The sequence below is a fragment of the Mauremys reevesii genome, linkage group 1 (genome assembly GCF_016161935.1).
Source record: "Mauremys reevesii isolate NIE-2019 linkage group 1, ASM1616193v1, whole genome shotgun sequence".
Classification (NCBI taxonomy): Eukaryota; Metazoa; Chordata; order Testudines; family Geoemydidae; genus Mauremys; species Mauremys reevesii.
In genome coordinates this window covers 25,244,557-25,263,240 of record NC_052623.1, presented here as the reverse complement: position 1 = coordinate 25,263,240, position 18,684 = coordinate 25,244,557, and the positions used below count along the sequence as shown (strand labels likewise).

At 44.1% G+C, this 18,684-nt stretch overlaps 1 protein-coding gene across 2 annotated transcripts in view; it reads left to right on the top strand.

Annotated features, from left to right (window-relative positions):
• Positions 1 to 18,684, top strand: part of LOC120403903 (prolylcarboxypeptidase) — a 57,270-nt gene that overhangs the window by 29,327 nt on the left and 9,259 nt on the right. For both annotated transcript variants that reach the window (XM_039535856.1, XM_039535850.1), the window contains exons 2-6: positions 6,331 to 6,471; positions 8,197 to 8,298; positions 8,714 to 8,895; positions 12,804 to 12,961; positions 14,433 to 14,605. In XM_039535856.1, the coding sequence (XP_039391790.1) occupies positions 8,203 to 8,298; positions 8,714 to 8,895; positions 12,804 to 12,961; positions 14,433 to 14,605 (609 nt within the window). In that variant the 5' untranslated portion in view covers positions 6,331 to 6,471; positions 8,197 to 8,202. The remainder of the gene's footprint in view (positions 1 to 6,330; positions 6,472 to 8,196; positions 8,299 to 8,713; positions 8,896 to 12,803; positions 12,962 to 14,432; positions 14,606 to 18,684) is intronic.

Below are 18,684 nucleotides of genomic sequence, written 5' to 3'. Positions count from 1 at the left end.
GGGACCAAATTAGTTGTCTAACTTATGTCGGGGCTCCTACCCGTGGATCAGGACCCTGTAGTGCAAGGTGTTGAACAAAAAAGATGATCCCTGCCTCAGAGTTCACAATCTAAGTATACGACAAGAGACCACAGGTAGTTCCAACAGACAAGGACAGCACTGCTCAACTGCTGTTAAGTTTTTGATAGGTGTGACAGCAGAGGAGGTGGGAGGCTGGTTCAGCTGCTACATCTGTTTAGTCCTTGGCCCTTCCACTAAGCCTCAACAATTAAAGCATAATTGAATGGAGATTTGTGTGATGTAGACAGGTGGCCAATAGGAACTGGATTGATTAAGTTAATAGACAACTCATTTTGCCAGGGCCAAACAGCATCAGTTGGCAATAACTCACAAATAGGTCTGCTCTGACTATGCTCAGGTCTGGTGGCTGGTCCCTTGGGGACTTTTGCCAAATGGGCCAAGAAAAGCGTAACTAGCTCCACGGTGTTCTTCCATCTCCATCTTCACAGAGTGAGAACTTGGAACAACAGAGAGTCTTGTCCTTCATTCTTACTTTGTTTTTTTATGTTAAAGTTTTGTGTAACTATGTAAGTGTTACACAACTGATAATGAACAGCAGCAACAATACCAAGAAAAACTGATATCCCTCTTGCAGTTAAATGAGTGATACCATAGTTAAAATGTTTCATGCTTCATGACTTGCCAAAGCTAGAAAACTTTGGTCAATCAATGCAAGTTCTTTTCGGACTGTTACAAATTTTCATAGCACTGGTTCTGGAGCAGAGAGGTCCCTCACAACCTGGGATATATTTCATCTGGTCATATTTGACTCCCATTGCCAGTTTGCTAAACCATCTGACATTCACACTTATCTTCTCAAGAATCTTAAAGATAAGCTTCCTTGGTGTAGCTTTCTGTTATTTACATTCATGAACGCTAAATGGCTCAGACTTATCCTAAATTTGTCTGATCTTCTTTGTTAGACACCAAGACTAATCATATGAGATAATGACCCCAAACTGAAACTATGGCTTTGGCAGCTGCTTGTCTTCTAAACAAACAAATTGAGATTAAGTACCAGAACTAAAACTATTCACAAAGGGTTCAGGGAAAAATATATACATCAAGGAAAGCAAAAGGATTGAATACTTGACCGCTTCTGATTTTATTTGACCAATGGTTAACCAGTCAATTGGCCAGTTATTTTTGGACCAGTCAAAACCCTAAATCTAGTTCATAAACTCTCAGGCAAGGACCTTGTCTCTGTTTTTCATGTCTATAAGGTAAAATGCGCACATATGGCATTATATATAAATAGTAGAAAGGGCCTGAGGCACATTGGATCTAAACTTCCTCTACGTTCAATGCTGCTAAGGCCCATCTCTAATAACAGCACCCCCAAAAGTGAGTGCAGCAAAAGACGTTTTGCAAACTTGTTAGGTTTTGAAAATAAACCATTTTAAAATGTCCTTTTTTTTTTTTTTTTTTTTTAGTTCAATTCCTAATCTTGGGCCTAAGCAAAGCCTGGGGTCTTATCCCATTCCCTGTTCGTATGTACCAACCTTTTAAACAGCGTGCGCACAAGGCCATGCAGTTTGCTATCTTGACTGGAATATCTGGGTTCTGGTAGGCCGGAATTAGGCTCATTGTTTGAGCTGCATGGGGAAGTTTGCACAGCAGCTGCTCATGCGCCGCATGGCTTGATCTAGTACTCAAATGCCTCGCTTCCGTGAGCACTAAATCCACTTGCAAATGTTTTCAGAACAAGCGCCATGTTAAGAGCCCAGGCTTTATAGGGCACATGAGGGACTGTAGAGGCTGTATGTTAACGACAGAAGGCAGCAGGCACAGATGTTCAGTCCAGCAGATGTCAGGCTTCTACCAGCAGCACGCCGTAAGCTACTGCCAATGTCCTTGTTCTACTGGTCCAGCAGGGAGACTGACACAGAGAGATGAAGCAAAGATGCTGCTCTCTCCTAGAATAATTCAGAGTGATCCAGTTACAGGCTACCCTCACTCCCAGGGCGGAAGCACCAAGCACTGGTTTCTAAAGCAAAAGTGAGGATGCTTTAGGACTTGGCTATGGTTGGAAATTCACTGAAACAGCTACTCCAGAATAGTTATCTTGAGATAAGCCCCCATGTGGACACTCTTATACCAAAATAAGAATGTCCACATAAGAAGATATTCCAGGATAGCTATTTTGGTAAACTTCCCAGCAGGGGTGGTGCCAGCCTCTTCTTGGTGGGGGGCTGAGATGGGGTGGACCGAAAATTGGAGGAGGGGCTGCACTATACACCTTGTGGGCATACATGGGAGCACTGAAGCTCCTCTGTCCCCCCACTAGGCCTGGGGAGAGCATAAGGGCTCTGGCCCCTTGCTGCCTTCACCCCAGAGCCACCCTGGGCTCTGGACCTGGGGCTCGAGGTCAGCCCCGCACACTTCACGTTGCCCGCCGCCCTGAGGTACAGCTCGGCTCAGTTCCTGGCAGCCCTCAGACAAACATGGAGGTGGGACGAGACCCCTCACAATGTCTGATGGCCCCTGCCTGCCCTGCTCGCAGCAGCACCATCCCCTGTGCTCCCAACCATGTGCTGCTTCATCATGTGCCAGTCTCCTCCTTGCAGGGTGCCTGCCCATCTGGGACTCATCTCTTCACCCACACTCTCTCTGTTTGGGGCTCTCCGCCCCTTGTCTGTGCCCCCCATTCCCTTAACCATGCCTCCCTCCCCTGTTGGTGATCCCTGCTCCCCTATGCATCCTCCCCTCACTGCAAGTCCCACTCTCCTATGGATCCTCCCCTCCTCTGAGCCCCTCCTGTGTGTATGCTCCCTCCTTCCCCCTCTGTGATCCCCCTCCCCTATGCATGTTCCCCTTCCTTGTTCTGTGACCCCCTCTCCTAACCAAGCCCCGCTTCTTCCTTCTGTGATCCTTCCTCCCTTATGCATGTTCCTCCCCGTCTTTCTCCCTGCATGCTCCCTCCCCTCCCATTTGTTATTTCCAAGCCCCCACCCATTCCTTGTGCTCAGTATGTTTCCCTTACTTCTCCGCTGCTGCTGCTGGCAGTGGTGCTGCCTTCAGAGCATCGCCCCTGCTTCCCAGTGTAGATGGGCTCTCCAAAGGGTGGGGGAAGGATGTGTGTGTGTGTGTGTGTGTGTAAAGTAGCATAAATGAAGGCTGAACATTTCACCTCTGTAATCCAGGGTAAATTTTCAACATTATAAATAGGGCTCTACCAAATTCAGGGTCCATTTTGGCCAATTTCATGGTCATAGGTTTTTAAAAATTGTAAATTTCATGATTTCAGCTATTTAAATCTGAAATTTCATGGTGTTGTAATTGTAGAGATCCTGACCCAAAAAGGAGTTGTGTGTGTGTGTGGGGGGGAGGGGTGTCACAAGGTTAGTGTGTGTGTGGGGGGGGCGGGGGTTGTGGTACTGTTACCCTTACTTCTGCACTGCTGCTGATGGCGCTGCTTTCAGAGCTGGGCAGCTGGAGAGCAGTGGCTACTGGCAGGCGCCCAGCTCTGAAGGCAGAGCTGCTGCCAACAGCAGCGCAGAAGTAAGGATGGCCTGGTATGGTATTGCCATCCATACTTTTGCGCTGCTGCCTGCAGAGCTGGGCACCCAGCCAACAGTCGCGACTCTTTGGCCGCCCAGCTTTGAAGGCAGCACAGAAATAAGGGTGGCAATACTGTGATCCGCCCCCCCTCAAAATAACCTTGCAACTCTGTTTTGGGTCAGGACCCCCAATTTCAGAAATGCTGGTCTCCCCTGTGAAATCTGTGTAGGGTAAAAGCACACACAAGACCAGATTTCACGGTCTGAGATGCGTTTTTCATGGATGTGAATTTGGTAGGGCCCCAGTTATAAAGCTGATACTACAGCTGTCTTATGTAGAAAAACATCTGCTCACCCCCCCCGGAAAATTTTGATGAAAATGGGAGGAAAATTGTTTTAGTGAAAACATTCAGGGGAAAACTTCAACTCTTAATCAGAAATGAAAACTTCACCATTTTTCAGCTGTAAACTGTTGAAAACCAAAAATATTTTAGCTAGGAAAACTTCAGTTTTGGGTTTTTAGTATTCCATCAAATATGTTCTAGGAAACATAATTCCTTGAAAATTTTCCATTTAGTTGAAAAAACTTTGTATTTTCCCTGCCACACATCTCCAAAAACACCTGTCAGAAAACTTTTGACCAGCGCTGCCATTTACCCCCTCACTCTTCTGCCTTCCACCGTGCCCCATTTGTTTATTTCATACAGCTCCCCTCATTACCGAGATGCAACCCTAACAGCATCCTGATGCAAGAGGGCAAGGGGTTTACTGGTATCTGGTAGTGAGTTTCTGCTGGCCTGACCAGTGTACCCCAATTCATTAATGTCATAAATTGTATCTGATAGGTGTCACATAAGGTATCATTGAAAAATGAATAAGGTGCTGATCATTAATAGTTTTTCCTGTGGTAGGTACAGTAAATGCCCAAGGGACCATACAAATAATGAAGGAAATGCAGAACTAAAATATCAGAGGGGTAGCCGTGTTAGTCTGGATCTGTAAAAGCAGCAAAGAATCCTGTGGCACCTTATAGACTAACAGACGTATTGGAGCATGAGCTTTCGTGGGTGAATCCCCACGTTGTCGGATGCATGTCAGATGCATTGCTGCTTTTACAGAACTAAAATATGTTTACCAGACAAATCTGAGGACTGGGTAAACTGGTTTCTCCCAGAGAAAGGACAAGCCAGCATCTCCAGCTAGGTGTCATCAGTCAATTAGTATCACATCAGGAGGCCACTCATTTGCATCGGAGAGGGCAGGAACAGATCAATATATATTTTAGCAAATATAATGGGGAAAGAAACTAGCATGGAACTTCCTTTATCACCAGATCCCTTGTTTCCTTCCTCACGGCTTGAATTAACTTTATTTTGGAGAGTAACCTTCAGAAGAATCCATTTCAAAGTTTCACTGTCTTCGGGGACAGAGCTTGACTGGGTGGGGAGTCAGCCATCTTGCTCTTTGGGCGTGTGGTAAGAATCTTACTTTGAATCAAGACTGTAGTTTTGTTAAGTCTTAGGCCTGGTCTACACTAGGTGGGGTGTCAATGTAAGATACGCAACTTCAGCTACGGGAATACCGTAGCTGATGTCGACGTATCTTATTCTGACTTACCTCCCGTCCTCACAGCGTGGGGTCGATGGCTGCAGCTCCCCTGTCAACTCCACTACCGCCGCTCGCTCCGGTGGAGTTCCGGAGTCAACGGGGAGCATGTTCGGGAATCGATATATCGTGTCTCGACAAGACGTGATATATCGATCCCCGATAAATCAATCGCTACCCACCGATACGGCGGGTAATCTGGACGTACCCTTAGTCTCTAGAAAGCATTTTTCACCTTTATTTGCTTGTAACTATTTCTGTGTTCTTTATACTTGAACTCACTTAAAATCCTACCTCCTTTTGTTAATAAGCTTGTTTTACTTTTAATCTAAACCAACCCAGTTTTTGAATTAAAGTGGTACACTGTGAATTTTGTCTCTTTAGAGGAACGAACAAACCTTATTATCCAGGAGAGGGCTAGACATTACAGAAAACATGTGGTTTTGGGAAATCTTGGGACTGGGAATGTTGGAGTCACTAGGCTAATAGTAACCATCTAATTAGCCACTTGGTTAATAGATACCAGAGTGTGGCTGGGGTGTAACAAGCAGATGGCTGGAATCAGAGTGGTGAGCCAGAGTTGCTTAATACACAGATGCTCAGTGCGTGCGTGTCTGCTGGGTGTTGCTGTCCAGGCTGTGAGCTACAGCAGCAGAGCATTTAAGGCACCTAGGTTGACGGCAGGCTGTGACACAACCATTCATTGGTTTGGATTGCACCCCAGAACTTGACACAAGACTGTAATCAATATGAGACAAAGACTGTATTTTTACTACGTTTGGAGAGCATCTAGCAAATGGGGTTCTGATCTCTGATGCAGGTCTTCTAGATGCTACTGCAATATCAATAGTATGGGAGGCCTGAACTCCTGGAGAGCATCGCCTTTAAATATGATGCTATTAAAACTGCATATATCTTTTGTAACTGAGATTAAATTTCACTTCCGTCTTGAGTATACAGTCTTCATCCAACCCTGGTTAACTGTCTCTTGGAGAGGAAAAACTTTAAATCAGTTTCAGTGTATTAGAGTCAAAGATTCTTGGGTGTAATTATGTTTTTCAGTCTTGGTGAATCTCATCTTGAATGTCAACACTTTTACTCCTTGACCCTATTAGACCTTTCTGAAGCTATTTGATTGTTTGTTTTTTTCTGTTCATTCCCACAGATTGATCATTTTGGATTTGATCAAGATCTTACATTCCAACAGCGGTACCTAGTAGCAGATCAGCATTGGAGAAAAGACAATGGATCGATTCTCTTCTACACTGGCAATGAAGGCGATATCACCTGGTTTTGCAATAATACAGTGTGTATAAAATAGATTTTTGTTCTCTAATATTCCTCTTCCTTTTACAGTGTGGCGTATTAGTGGGAGACCGCATCGGAATACATATTTTAAAATCCAAGTCTGCAGTAATTTTGATTAAAATAATAGTGTTCCTTGAGGAACAGTGAGCTAAAAGAATAAACAAAATAAAGGAGTTTAGGGCCTAATTCAAAGCCCATTGAGTGAAATGCAAATACTTCCATTGATTTCAAAGGCTTGTCAATCAGGTCCTGAGAGGAAGGGTGATATTGTGGTTGAGACACTGGACTGGTTATCAGGAGATTTTGGTAAGTCACCTCACATCATGTTGCTTTAGATTCCCCATCTGTAAAATGGAGTTTATAATACACCACTGCCCTGCAGGGGAGTTGAGTCTAGATTCATTGTTCTTTTTGAGGTGGTCTGATAGTAAGTTGATGATCAGCATAGGAAAGTCTCTATTATACATAATATTAGTAACTGAACATCTGTGCCGTCACACAGATGTGGTAGTTGGGCCAAGTAATCCTCCATCAGTGCACTCCATACAAGCAATGAAATTGTTGCCTATAAATTAGCTTTAGAATTAGGCTGGTGATTGTGATATTGGAGGTAACTCAACCAATATCTAGGACTGTCACCATGGCATAGATACATGCCTTGCTGCTGCATGGGTATAATTCCTCAAGTCAAAATGGCTGAGAACTTAAAAAATGGGATGGTAACAGATTTCAAGTCCCAGTGGTGATAGAACTTGGAGATCTTCTGAACAAAAAGAGCTTTCAACCATGCTTGTAGCTATTTCCATCACTTCACACTGACTCAACAGATAATCTAGATATCAGACTGTCACACCTCAGAGTAACATTCTTGGAATCTTATTATATAGATTATAGACAGGGCTTCTGTTTTTCAGGATTTATTTTTAGCAATTTTTGAGTTTTACGTAGATATCCAAAAATTGGGTGGGGTGGGAGGTTGGGGACCTTCTCTTTGTATATACTGCAATATATGCATTACTCATTACAGTAGTATATGCTTTAGCATGCAGCAGCAGGGACTACACAGACCAATTAATGCACAACATGTGACTGTGCTTTAGAAATCACACCCCCATAGTATGCATTACTGCTCCATGTAGACAAGCCCCTAGATACAAGTAACAAGTTCCAGTGTTGTTCTAGTGTTTCCTGGATGAACACTGATTTCAGGGGGTTATTTATGTCAGGGATGTCTTATTGGTTTTTATCTGTTAAAACTGAAATCAGAAGCCCTCTTTATATAGTGTTTGCCACAAAATGACATTCATGTCACCTGTAACTTAATCAGAATTCTGAGATGTGTATATCTTTATTCATAGATTTCCCATGAGCCACGTCCCTTTTGCTACAGCAGTTATGGCAGCATTGCCTGAACTGGCTCTGGCACAGTATTGGTGTATAGCACTTTCCCTCACCTGATATGTTTCTCTTTTTGTGTACCCACTTGCCCCATGCAGAATTTTGGACCTGTGAATATTTTTGGTTATTTACTAAGCCTCCATGACATTCTGTACCCGTCTAGTTCTCTTTACTTTTACTATCCTTAGACAATAGTTGAGTGACTAGTAACTGTGTCAGGGGCATCTTCCCTACTGAAGAATATGAGTTTAATGGGTATATTTAAATGAAAGTATGTATTAATTCAGTGTCTGCTCATTGTTTTAAACATCCCTTTTCCTCCCAGGGTTTTATGTGGGATGTGGCAGAAGAGCTTAATGCCATGTTAATATTTGCTGAACACAGATACTATGGAGAATCCTTGCCCTTCGGAAATAAGTCTTACAGCGTAAGTGCCTTTTCCCACTCTGATCACCCACTGGTTTCAAGACTATTGAGAATTGGCTGCTTCCTTTCTCCTTAAAATTCTTCTATGCTAGTGTAAATCCTGCTGGCTTGACTCATGTGAGTAACCCTATTGACTACATAGTAACTACTTGCATGAGTAAGGTGAGCAGGATTTGGCTACGTTTACTAATATGTGTGGCAGGAGAGTTACATTTTCTATAACTATTGATTCTATACAGTAGCTTTCAAAAGCCTCTAGGGATTTCTAGAATTATAAGCTACACTTGCAGAGATCAATTCACCTGTTGCTCAAATGTAGCCACCGTGATCCTCAGCAGCTCACAAATTGCAAATGGAAAAACAAAGATTGGTGTTTGAAAATCTGTCCCATGCTGTATAATATGTTCTTGTTTCAGGATTCCAAACACCTGAATTACCTGACGTCAGAACAAGCTCTGGCAGACTTTGCGATACTAATTCAGCACGTAAAGGAGACAATTCCAGGAGCCCTAAATGCCCCTGTGATTGCCATAGGGGGTTCCTATGGAGGGATGCTTTCAGCCTGGTTTAGAATGAAATACCCTCATGTGGTGGTTGGGTAAGTGCAGTTGCTGTGCTTAAACACAGATCAGAAATGGCACATAAAAAATGACCTGGAAATAGAGGGATTTGTTAGGAAGACCTAATCCTTCTTTGCATTTATAGTTTGCATTTATAGCTATGAATATTGTGGAGGCACTCTTGAAAGCTCAGAGTTAAGATTGTGTTAAATTTTTCATCTAAAACGGGGATTCAACCTCTTATTTTATTCTTCAGCCAATAACAATCTCTTCCAAAATTTACAGAACAGAATCTAGCAGTTGGTAGTAATAGGCACCCTTCAGTCTCAAGAGGCCATGGGAATGCGCCCCTGAGTGGTAAAGAATTTACTCAGTTGGTTTTGTGGCAGCTGCGGCTGTGGCTGAAGAGACCCACTCGAGAGAGCCCATCTCTGCTGCATCTATCATATATAAAGGCGATGTTTTGACCCTTTGGGCTCTGCCTTCTGTGCACTCTTTTCTCCTGTACTAGGCTGGACTGCTTCCTCTCGTAACCCCGGAGACCTTTAAGCTCTTATTTCCAAAGACCGTGGTCTTGAGTGTGATCTTCCCAGTGATCCACATCCAGGTCCATTTCTTTGAGTCTCGCTTGCGCGCATCCTTGAAATGCAATTTTGGGCACCCTTTGGGTCTCTTTCCAGATGTCAATTCACCGTAGAGGATGTCCTTTGGGATGCACCCGTCATTCATTTGGCGCACGTGCCCAAGCCAGTGGAGGTGTCTCTGTTTGAGGAGTATTTGCATGCTGGGTATGCTGGTCCATTTGAGCACCTCAGTGCTGGTGACTCTGTCCCTCTAGGAGATTCCAAAGATTTGAGGAAGGGCAATACATACGAAAGCTGGCAGCTAGTGTTGACTTTTTTCTGAGGATTTTCAAGTAAACCTGTTAATTAAGTTCTAATTACTTTACTTTAAAATGATCCCTTTTAAGAAAATTTTGAGTCTCCTGATTTTTTTCAGGCTCCATTGTCCTTAAAAGTTGCAGATGGCAGATAAGATTTTGTCTCTCTCTGGGGGAGGTAACTTTTAAAATTTATTAACAAAAAGAAAAAAGTGATTGGGATTTTTGGCATAACCCAAAACTTTTACTCAGTGAATATTTGACCCGTGCCAATATGTTTTACAATGGCTATTTTTGTTCCTTGATGCAGCTAATGTAGTTGAGTGTGGGACTCTCCTCACCCCTGAAGGCTTAAAGTGCAGGCAAGCTTTCCCTCGTCTGGCTAGGGAAGAACTTCATATGGGATAGGCCAATTTCAGGACACTTCACTTGGCTGCCCTCTCTTTTCTGAAGGTCAGGTAGGAAGAAGAGCAAAGAGTCGCATTGGACTGAAAACTCAGCACCTCTGTTTATATTCCTCCTCTCCTCATCATGAGGAAAGGGAGAGGCTCCAGGATAAACTATGGTGTTGGAGGGTAAGCGTTTCCCACAATGCCATTGTGAACATAAGCTCTTTTCTTGGTGTCTAGAAGTAAGAGAAGCTCCTCTATATGCCCTCCAAATGCCTGAGCCAACCTTACCACCCTCCAGGAAACATGCAAGGGAGTTAGTAGAGTTGTTTGTAACTTACATGGTCTTTGCCTCAGCAAGCAGACTGCCCAGCTGTCCCAAGAGTTGACTACTGGATGCTCTCTTTCCTTGGACAGCTTCACAGTTCATCATGGGAAGGTTCTTTTGGTGACTTTGCTTTGCAGCATCTAAGGCTCTCCTGCCACAGAGCCAGCATCCATAGCCTTCTGGGGCTGTTATGACCTAGGCAGCCACTGCTATTTTGTATTGTATCAGATCCTATGTAGGATTACTGTATAGCTGTTGGGAAACGATTGTCTTGTGGTTATGGCACTGGCCTGTGACTTTGGAGCTCTGGGTTCAGTTCCCAGTTCCACAGTAGACTTTCCATGTGACCTTGCGCAAGTCACTTAGCCTCTCTTTGCCCCAGAGTCCCATCTGTAAAATAGGGATAATAATTCTGCCACCCTTTGTCTGCCTTGTTTATTTAGATGGTAAAGTCTTGGGGCACAGACTGTCTCTTTAGTGTCTGTCTGTCTGTCTGTCTATCTCTCTATCCATCCATCCATCCACAGTGCCTAATACACTGGGCCTGATCTCAGTTGGGGTCTCTAGACACTACTGTACAAATAAATATAAACATGGACTAAGAGCCTGCAAAATTTGTAAAAATGTTTGAACTAGCATTTTATTCATAGATTCAAGGACTGGAAGGGACCTCGAGAGGTCACTGAGTCCAGTCGTCTGCCCTCATGGCAGGACCAAATACTGTCTAGACCATCCCGGATAGACATTTATCTAACCTACTCTTAAATATCGCCAGAGATGGAGATTCCACAACCTCCCTAGGCAATTTATTCCAGTGTTTAACCACCCTGACAGTTAGGAACTTTTTCCTAATGGCCAACCTAAACCTCCCTTGCTGCAGTTTAAGCCCATTGCTTCTTGTTCTATCCTTAGAGGCTAAGATGAACAAGTTTTCTCCCTCCTCCTTATGACACCCTTTTAGATACCTGAAAACTGCTATCATGTCCCCTCTGTCTTCTCTTTTCCAGACTAAACAAACCCAATTCTTTCAGCCTTCCTTCATAGGTCGTGTTCTCTAGACCTTTAATCATTCGTGTTGCTCTTCTCTGGACCCTCTCCAATTTCTCCACATCTTTCTTGAAATGCGGTGCCCAGAACTGGACACAATACTCCAGTTGAGGCCTAACCAGTGCAGAGTAGAGCGGAAGAATGACTTCTCGTGTCTTGCTCACAACACACCTGTTCCTGCATCCCAGAATCATGTTTGCTTTTTTTGCAACAGCATCACACTGTTGACTCATATTTAGCTTGTGGTCCACCCCTAGATCCCTTTCTGCCATACTCCCTCCTAGACAGTCTCCTCCAATTCTGTATGTGTGAAACTGATTGTTCCTTCCGAAGTGGAGCACTGTGCATTTGTCTTTATTAAACTTCATCCTGTTTACCTCAGACCATTTCTCCAATGTGTCCAGATAATTTGGAATTATGACCCTATCTTCCAAAGCAGTTGCAATCCCTCCCAGTTTGGTATCATCTGCAAACTTAATAAGCGTACTTTCTATGCCAATAGCTAAGTCGTTGATGAAGATATTGAACTGAGCCGGTCCCAAAACAGACTCCTGCGGAACCCCACTCGTTATACCTTTCCAGCAGGATTGGGAACCATTAATAACTACTCTCTGAGTGCGATTATCCAGCCAGTTATGCATCCACCTTATAGTAGCCCCATCTAAGTTGTATTTGTCTAGTTTATTGATAAGAATATCATGTGAGACCGTATCAAATGCCTTACTAAAGTCTAGGTATACCACATCCGCCGCTTCTCCCTTATCCACAAGACTCGTTATCCTATCAAAGAAAGCTATCAGATTGGTTTGACATGATTTGTTCTTTACAAATCCATGCTGGTTATTCCCTATCACCTTATCCCCTTCCAAGTGTTTGCAGATGATTTCCTTAATTACTTGCTCCATTATCTTCCCTGGCATGGAAGTTAAACTAACTGGTCTGTAGTTTCCTGGGTTGTTTTTATTTCCCTTTTTATAGATGGGCACTATATTTGCCCTTTTTCAGTCTTCTGGAATCTCTCCTGTCTCCCATGATTTTTCCAAAGATAATCTGACATGGCTGAAACTTCCACTTGCTTTGCACTCCATCTTGTGGAATATTTTTGCAAATGTAGGTATTGTTCATGTAATTCTCAGTCAAGAATGTCACAGATGAATTATAAGCACCTATTTTTAGAAGCTTTTAATTAGAAGACAGCAGCTGTGAGGAAAGTGTTGCCATGAGGACAGAGATTCATTTTTTTAGAGGTGCTAGATGCACATGTTTCACCAAACAATCTTGTCTTTCTGTCTCCATCTACAGAGCTCTTGCAGCCTCTGCCCCAATCTGGCAGTTTGAGGATTTGGTACCCTGTGGCACTTTCTACAGTATAGTGACAAATGATTTCAAAAAGAGCGGGCAGTGCTGCTCAGAGAGCATCCTGAATTCCTGGGGGGCCATTAACCGCATCTCCTCCACAGGTAGGAAGTTGGCAAAACCTTTCAGGAATCATGTTTTTTGAAGGATCACAAAGTTCAAGCAATTTGCCTAAAGAGAATCATTGTAAATTTGAAATTGCACAAAGTGTGAATGATTGTCTCATGTATATCATTAATTTTTTTTAAACAAAGCCTTCATCTGCTGTTATGGATTAGCTTTTACATTTAAAAAAATAATTTTTTTTTAATGAGACCATTTGGAGTTGACTTTGAAGGTGGACGATGCTATCATACCACATAGAAACAGGAGACATTTGTTAAAGTAAACAACTACAGACAAAAAAACCAACAACCCTGATTTCCACGCTGCTTGAGTTCTAGCTTTGTCTACCTTGTTTTCCAGGGACACACCTTGCAATGGCCTAACACAGTCCATGACACATCTGCATGCTCAGTACTGTAGCTAGTAAATAACTAGGTTGTTTAAAATGATTAAAAAAATAGCTGATCTTAGTCTAGATCTAGAGAGTTAAGCCCTTTCCTCTATCTGGAATGGGGAAAAGAAAAGAGGTTAGCTACCACTGAAATGCTATTTCTGAAGTCTGCTGGTATCAACCTTTCAAAAGGGGAAGGTAACTTAAAAATAGACCTTGCTGATGGCATAGCATATGGTTTGTACAAGTTTTATAGAGTGGTTTAAAATCCAGGTCTCAAGCCTCCCTGACCACTGGGAAAACTTTAGATCTGGAGTAGGCTCCAGATCATAACTTAAGGAATCTCTATCACGTTCCAGCCCGGTACAAACTGGGAAGGAAGGCAACATCCTTCATTTCATAAGAAAAGGTGAAGGGAAGAGGATGGGAGAGCAGACCTTAAAGGTAGTCTGTTTTTGTTTTTGTTTTTAATCTAGCTCAAAAATAAACAGGAAAGGAGGAAGGGAAAATCTTAATTGGCCATTGCACTATTTATCATTTAGCAGTAGGGTGGAGAGATCAGATGGGATTGCAGCCTACCTAGAGCACAGGGATTTTAAAATTTATTTTCCTGTTCTGCTTCAGGACCCCACTAGAGAAACCAGTATTATAAATTAGTCTGTAAAAATGGGAAACTGAGTCCGAGGGATTCTTAACCAGTCAAAACAAAGGAGAGAAGGGCAAGCAGAGTCCTGTGAGTTATCTAGTGATAGCTCTTGTATGTTCAGCCAGCATGTTCACTATATTAATATGTCAGACACCAGACAGATTTACATTAACCTAATGTGCTTGATATGCACTATCCACATATCTCCAAGTAATCCATTCACTGAAATACTCACTGGACCAGATTCTGCTCTCAGGAATGCTTGTGTACATATGAAGAAACTTCAGTGAATTAATTACATTGAGGGAAGGGAAAAGGTTAAGCGAGAAGCTGCACTAACGGGCATGTTTCGGGTCCTCACTATCCATAGCCTTTATGATGTATGACTGACTCCAGGGACATTAACCACTAATTTGTGTGTCTTCTTGCTTAGATGAAGGTTTGAAGTGGCTTTCCAGCGCATTTCACTTATGCAGCCCATTAAAAAGCAAGCAAGATGCTGCTGTGTTGAAAGCTTGGCTAAGTGAAACATGGGTAAATTTGGCAATGGTGAACTATCCATATAAAGCTGATTTCTTACAGCCCCTGCCAGCTTGGCCCATTCAGGTAAATGAGTGTCTACATCTTCTATAACTGATTCAGCTTTAGGCTGGGACACGCTGATTTACTGCAAATTGCTGCTTTTAAAAAGTAAAGAAAACCCACGTGATCTAGGACAGGGGTGGGCAAACTACGGCCCGCGGGCCGAATCCGGCCTGCAAGCTGTTTTATTCCAGCCCTCGAACTCCAGCTGGCGAGCAGGGGCAGGGGCCGCTCCACGTGGCTCCCGGAAACAGCCGCATGGCCCCCTCTGGTGCTCCAGTTGGGGAGCAGGGTCAGGGGTCGTGCCACGCAGCTCCTGGAAGCAGCAGCCTGGCCCCCACCCTGGCTCCTAGGTGTAGGGGCAACCAGTGGCCTCCGCTCTGCATGCTGTTACCCGCCCCAAGCGCCACCCCTGCAGCTCCAATTGGCCGGGAACCACAGCCAGTGGGAGCTGCAGTAACGGTGCCTGTGGATGGGGCAGCGTGCAGAGCTGCTTGAGATAAGCACCACCATGAGCTTGCACCCCAGAGCCTCTCCCCATGCCCCTGCCCCAGCCTTGATCCCCCTCCCTATCCCTCAATTCCAGTCCAGAGCACCCTCCTGCACCCCAAACTCATCCCCAGCCCCACTCCAGAGCCCGCACCCACAGCTGGAGCCTGCACTCCCCAGCGTGGAGCCCCCACCCGCACTCTGAACTCCTCATTTCTGACCCTATCTTGGAGCCCGCACCCCCAACCTGAGCCCTCCCCCCACCCCACAGCCCAACCCCAATTTTGTGAGCATTTCTATTCCCCAAAAGTTTGCCTATCCCTGATCTAGGAGCAAATCTTGCAGCTGGAACACCCTCAGTTCTGACTGAGTGAGAGTGGAGGGTGCTCCACACCTTTCAAGATTGGGTCCAATACATTGAATTTCGTTTGGATTACAACTTTTTCATTCCAGGAAAGCAACACAGAAGATGGCTTCATTGGCCTGGTGAAATAATGGGTTGGCTCAATGAATATACGTTGTTTATGAAAGGTCTCGAGAGCCCTGTCTAAAGGAATGCAATTTTGGGTGCAACGAGGTTACACATGTAACAGGTTTCTGCTGTATTTTCTCCTCCTGTCCCACAATAGATTTATAACAGGCTTTTGGTTGGCAGTGCTGTCCTTTTCTTTTGACATCAGGAAAGGGAATTTTAAAATCAGCTCCTTGTTCCACTTTGCTCTCCTTAGACCTTATCACAAACCTCAGCGTGCTCTGCTTTGCCAAGTGATCATGTAAAAATGGCTCTTTCTGGCTTGTCAGATCTGCTGCCTGTGTGTATTGGAGTCGCATCTGCTTGATTTTTAGTGTCAAAAATATGTTCGATTCTTTTTTTACTCCATGTTGGCTTTGTAGAGCCAATCCTCCGCCCCAAAACATTTTTTTTTCTCTTTGTTGGAAAGTCGCTGTCGGTCTTTACTTCCCCTCAGCTCCCCTCCTTATTCATACCTTCATCTGCTATGATCTCAGCTGTTGCCTTTCCCTCTTATGATCTTTCCAAATCCCTCTGGTCTTCAGAAGCCCAAAGTGCTGGAACTAGACTGTTTCTGCAGCTGTGTTCTGACCTCCTGGCTGCAGCTCTCCACATCCTCTCCCTTATTTGCCAACCTACTTTATTTGGAGTTCTCCTTGTCTCTGAGCCACTTCTTGGTCTTGCCTGCCTCTACTCTGTTAACCCCTCAGTGAATTCCTCTGAGTCATTTTGAGCTACTGTGAATTACCAATGAAGTACAGAGGTAAAATTAAAAGAAAGAAAGTCAATACCATTGTTATCCTCCATGAAACCTAAATTCTGAACAGACGAACTGTTGATCTCCTTTAGTCAGCAGACTTGGGTTTATATGCTACATAAGGGATTGATCCTGCTGGGAAAATCTTGCTAATGTGGGTAGTGTGGTTTGTTTGAATGGGACCCAAGCACTTCTGCTCATACTGAGTAGTCCCTTAGGAATGGTCCCTTGGATTTGAGCATGAGGTACTACTTTGGGTGGGCAACGAAAGCAGAATCTGGAGATGAGTAAGAGATTTGCTGAATTGGGCTTCAGTGTGGTTTTCTTGTCATGTCCTCGCACTGTGTATTGTCATGTTGTGTGCATAGGCGGGCTTGACTTGCTCTGGCTTGTTAACAAAAGCTGAAACATGCATACAAAAATAGCCATAGACTTGACTGGTGGAAGGGAAAAGAAAGGAAAGCGGGGGAGAATGGAAATTCACCTGTCCTTTGCTGCTCTCTCATCAGCATAAATACCCTCAGTTCAATTTCAGTCTCTTGTCTGTCTAAATACAGCTTGAAGGATGCACTTTACTGCCTCACTCCCATCCCTGAATTTGCTGTTCTGTTACTGATAGATGGAGCTCAAAGGTTTGAGTGAGCCACAGTGGCTCAGTAAGATATGAAATAGAAAATCCTTCCTTCTGTTTGTCTTGGCGCTTCTAATGTATGCGGCCTCTCTGGGTGGCTTAAGCTGTTTAGGTACCTTCTATGAAATGTGAGCTCTAATGACAAAACTAATGTGATTAGCTGAGTGAGAAGGGTATTGAGAGCTTAGGGGAAGAAAACTGTTAGAATAGCTGAATGCGTCTGCATAATCCTTTCTCTAGTGTGGGCGGATGGTGCCCTCTGAGAAGTGATTGGTCTCTCAGCTTCCATCCCGGTGCTTGATCTACAGAAGTAGGGCTGTCTGCAGCTCTTTAGACTCTCATCTTTACCTTCTGCAGGGCACTAGTGAGAGAGCTTTCAGCCCCTTTCACTGCTCAGGGGCAGAGCTGGTTAGTGAACTAGTCAGTGCTTCATTTATAATGAAAGAGGTGCTGGCGCCTGGGTCTCAAGCAATTGTTTTACATTCATAACTGATGCAACAAGCCCAGAGGTGCCAGGGCTATGAACTGCCAAGCCTAGCGGTGCCAGGGCTCAGCCCTGGCAAGCCCTGGCACAAACTAAGCACTGAAACTAGCCAAGGCAGAAGAGTTGGTGACTTACTAGTAAAGACAAGGCCTAAGTGTAAGTTCTTGCCTCCTGTTAGCTAACACAAGGTAAAATCCTAGTGACGAAGCGGGAGTTAGCAGGTCAAGGTAGAGGTTAACTTGTGTTAACACTGCTATGGGGCAGCCTGGAGTTGCCTGTGACCTACTCATGCATGTTAAAACTATGAACTGCCTGAGTTCGCAGGTCACAGACAACTCTAGGCTCCCCCATGGCCCCTACTTCAACCTGCTAACTTGTGCTAAAACTGGTAACTACCTCTTCCTCAGTAGGATTTTACGTTGTATTAGGCACTCTGTTAGCTAACAGGAGGAAAGAACACATCTTACTGAACGTTATTCCCAGCCCAAAGGGAGCTATATTCTGCTGAGCACCAGCAACTCCCTTCAGCTTCAGGGAGAGTTACAGGTACTCTCCGCACCCTGCAGGGGGCTGGATTGCACACCTCTGCCCCCCATAAGTCTGTGGGAAGAGGCTAAGGGGAGAGGAAAGTTATGCAAATATCCCCTCCCAGAGTTTCTTCCTGATTATCTTTTCATGGGGACAGGGACAGGATTTGCACACTGCCCCCTCCCTCCAACACACACACATTCCCACAATGAGCTAGGGAGCCTGCCCCCAAACCGTGTAGATCCCAGAAGGTTTGCAGGTGGCCAGAACTGTTGGCACAGCTCAGGAGTCAGCTGCCATGTACCTCTTCTGTTTGGGAAGGGAGAAAATCTGTGTGGAGGCAGATCATGGTGTGATGTAGGCCAGGATTTAACCCTGAGCTACAAACCAAACCCAGTGTTGATCTAATTTTCCAGCAGGATAGTGCCTCCTTCCAATATGTTTTCCAGAGCTGAAGAAATAAAAAAACTGCTAGAGAGATTAAAAACAGTATCACTTTAAAAATGAGAAACTTCCCAATTTATGCTGATTTATTATTTATATTACAGTAGCATCTAGAACCCCAGCCATGGATTGGAGTCCCATTGTGCTAATGCAATGAACTTACATTTTTAGGAGACATTTTTCATCCCAAAGGAACTTTATTAACTTTTCTAACTAATTATAAAGCATAAGCTATTTTTATAAAGCAAGGGATTGGATG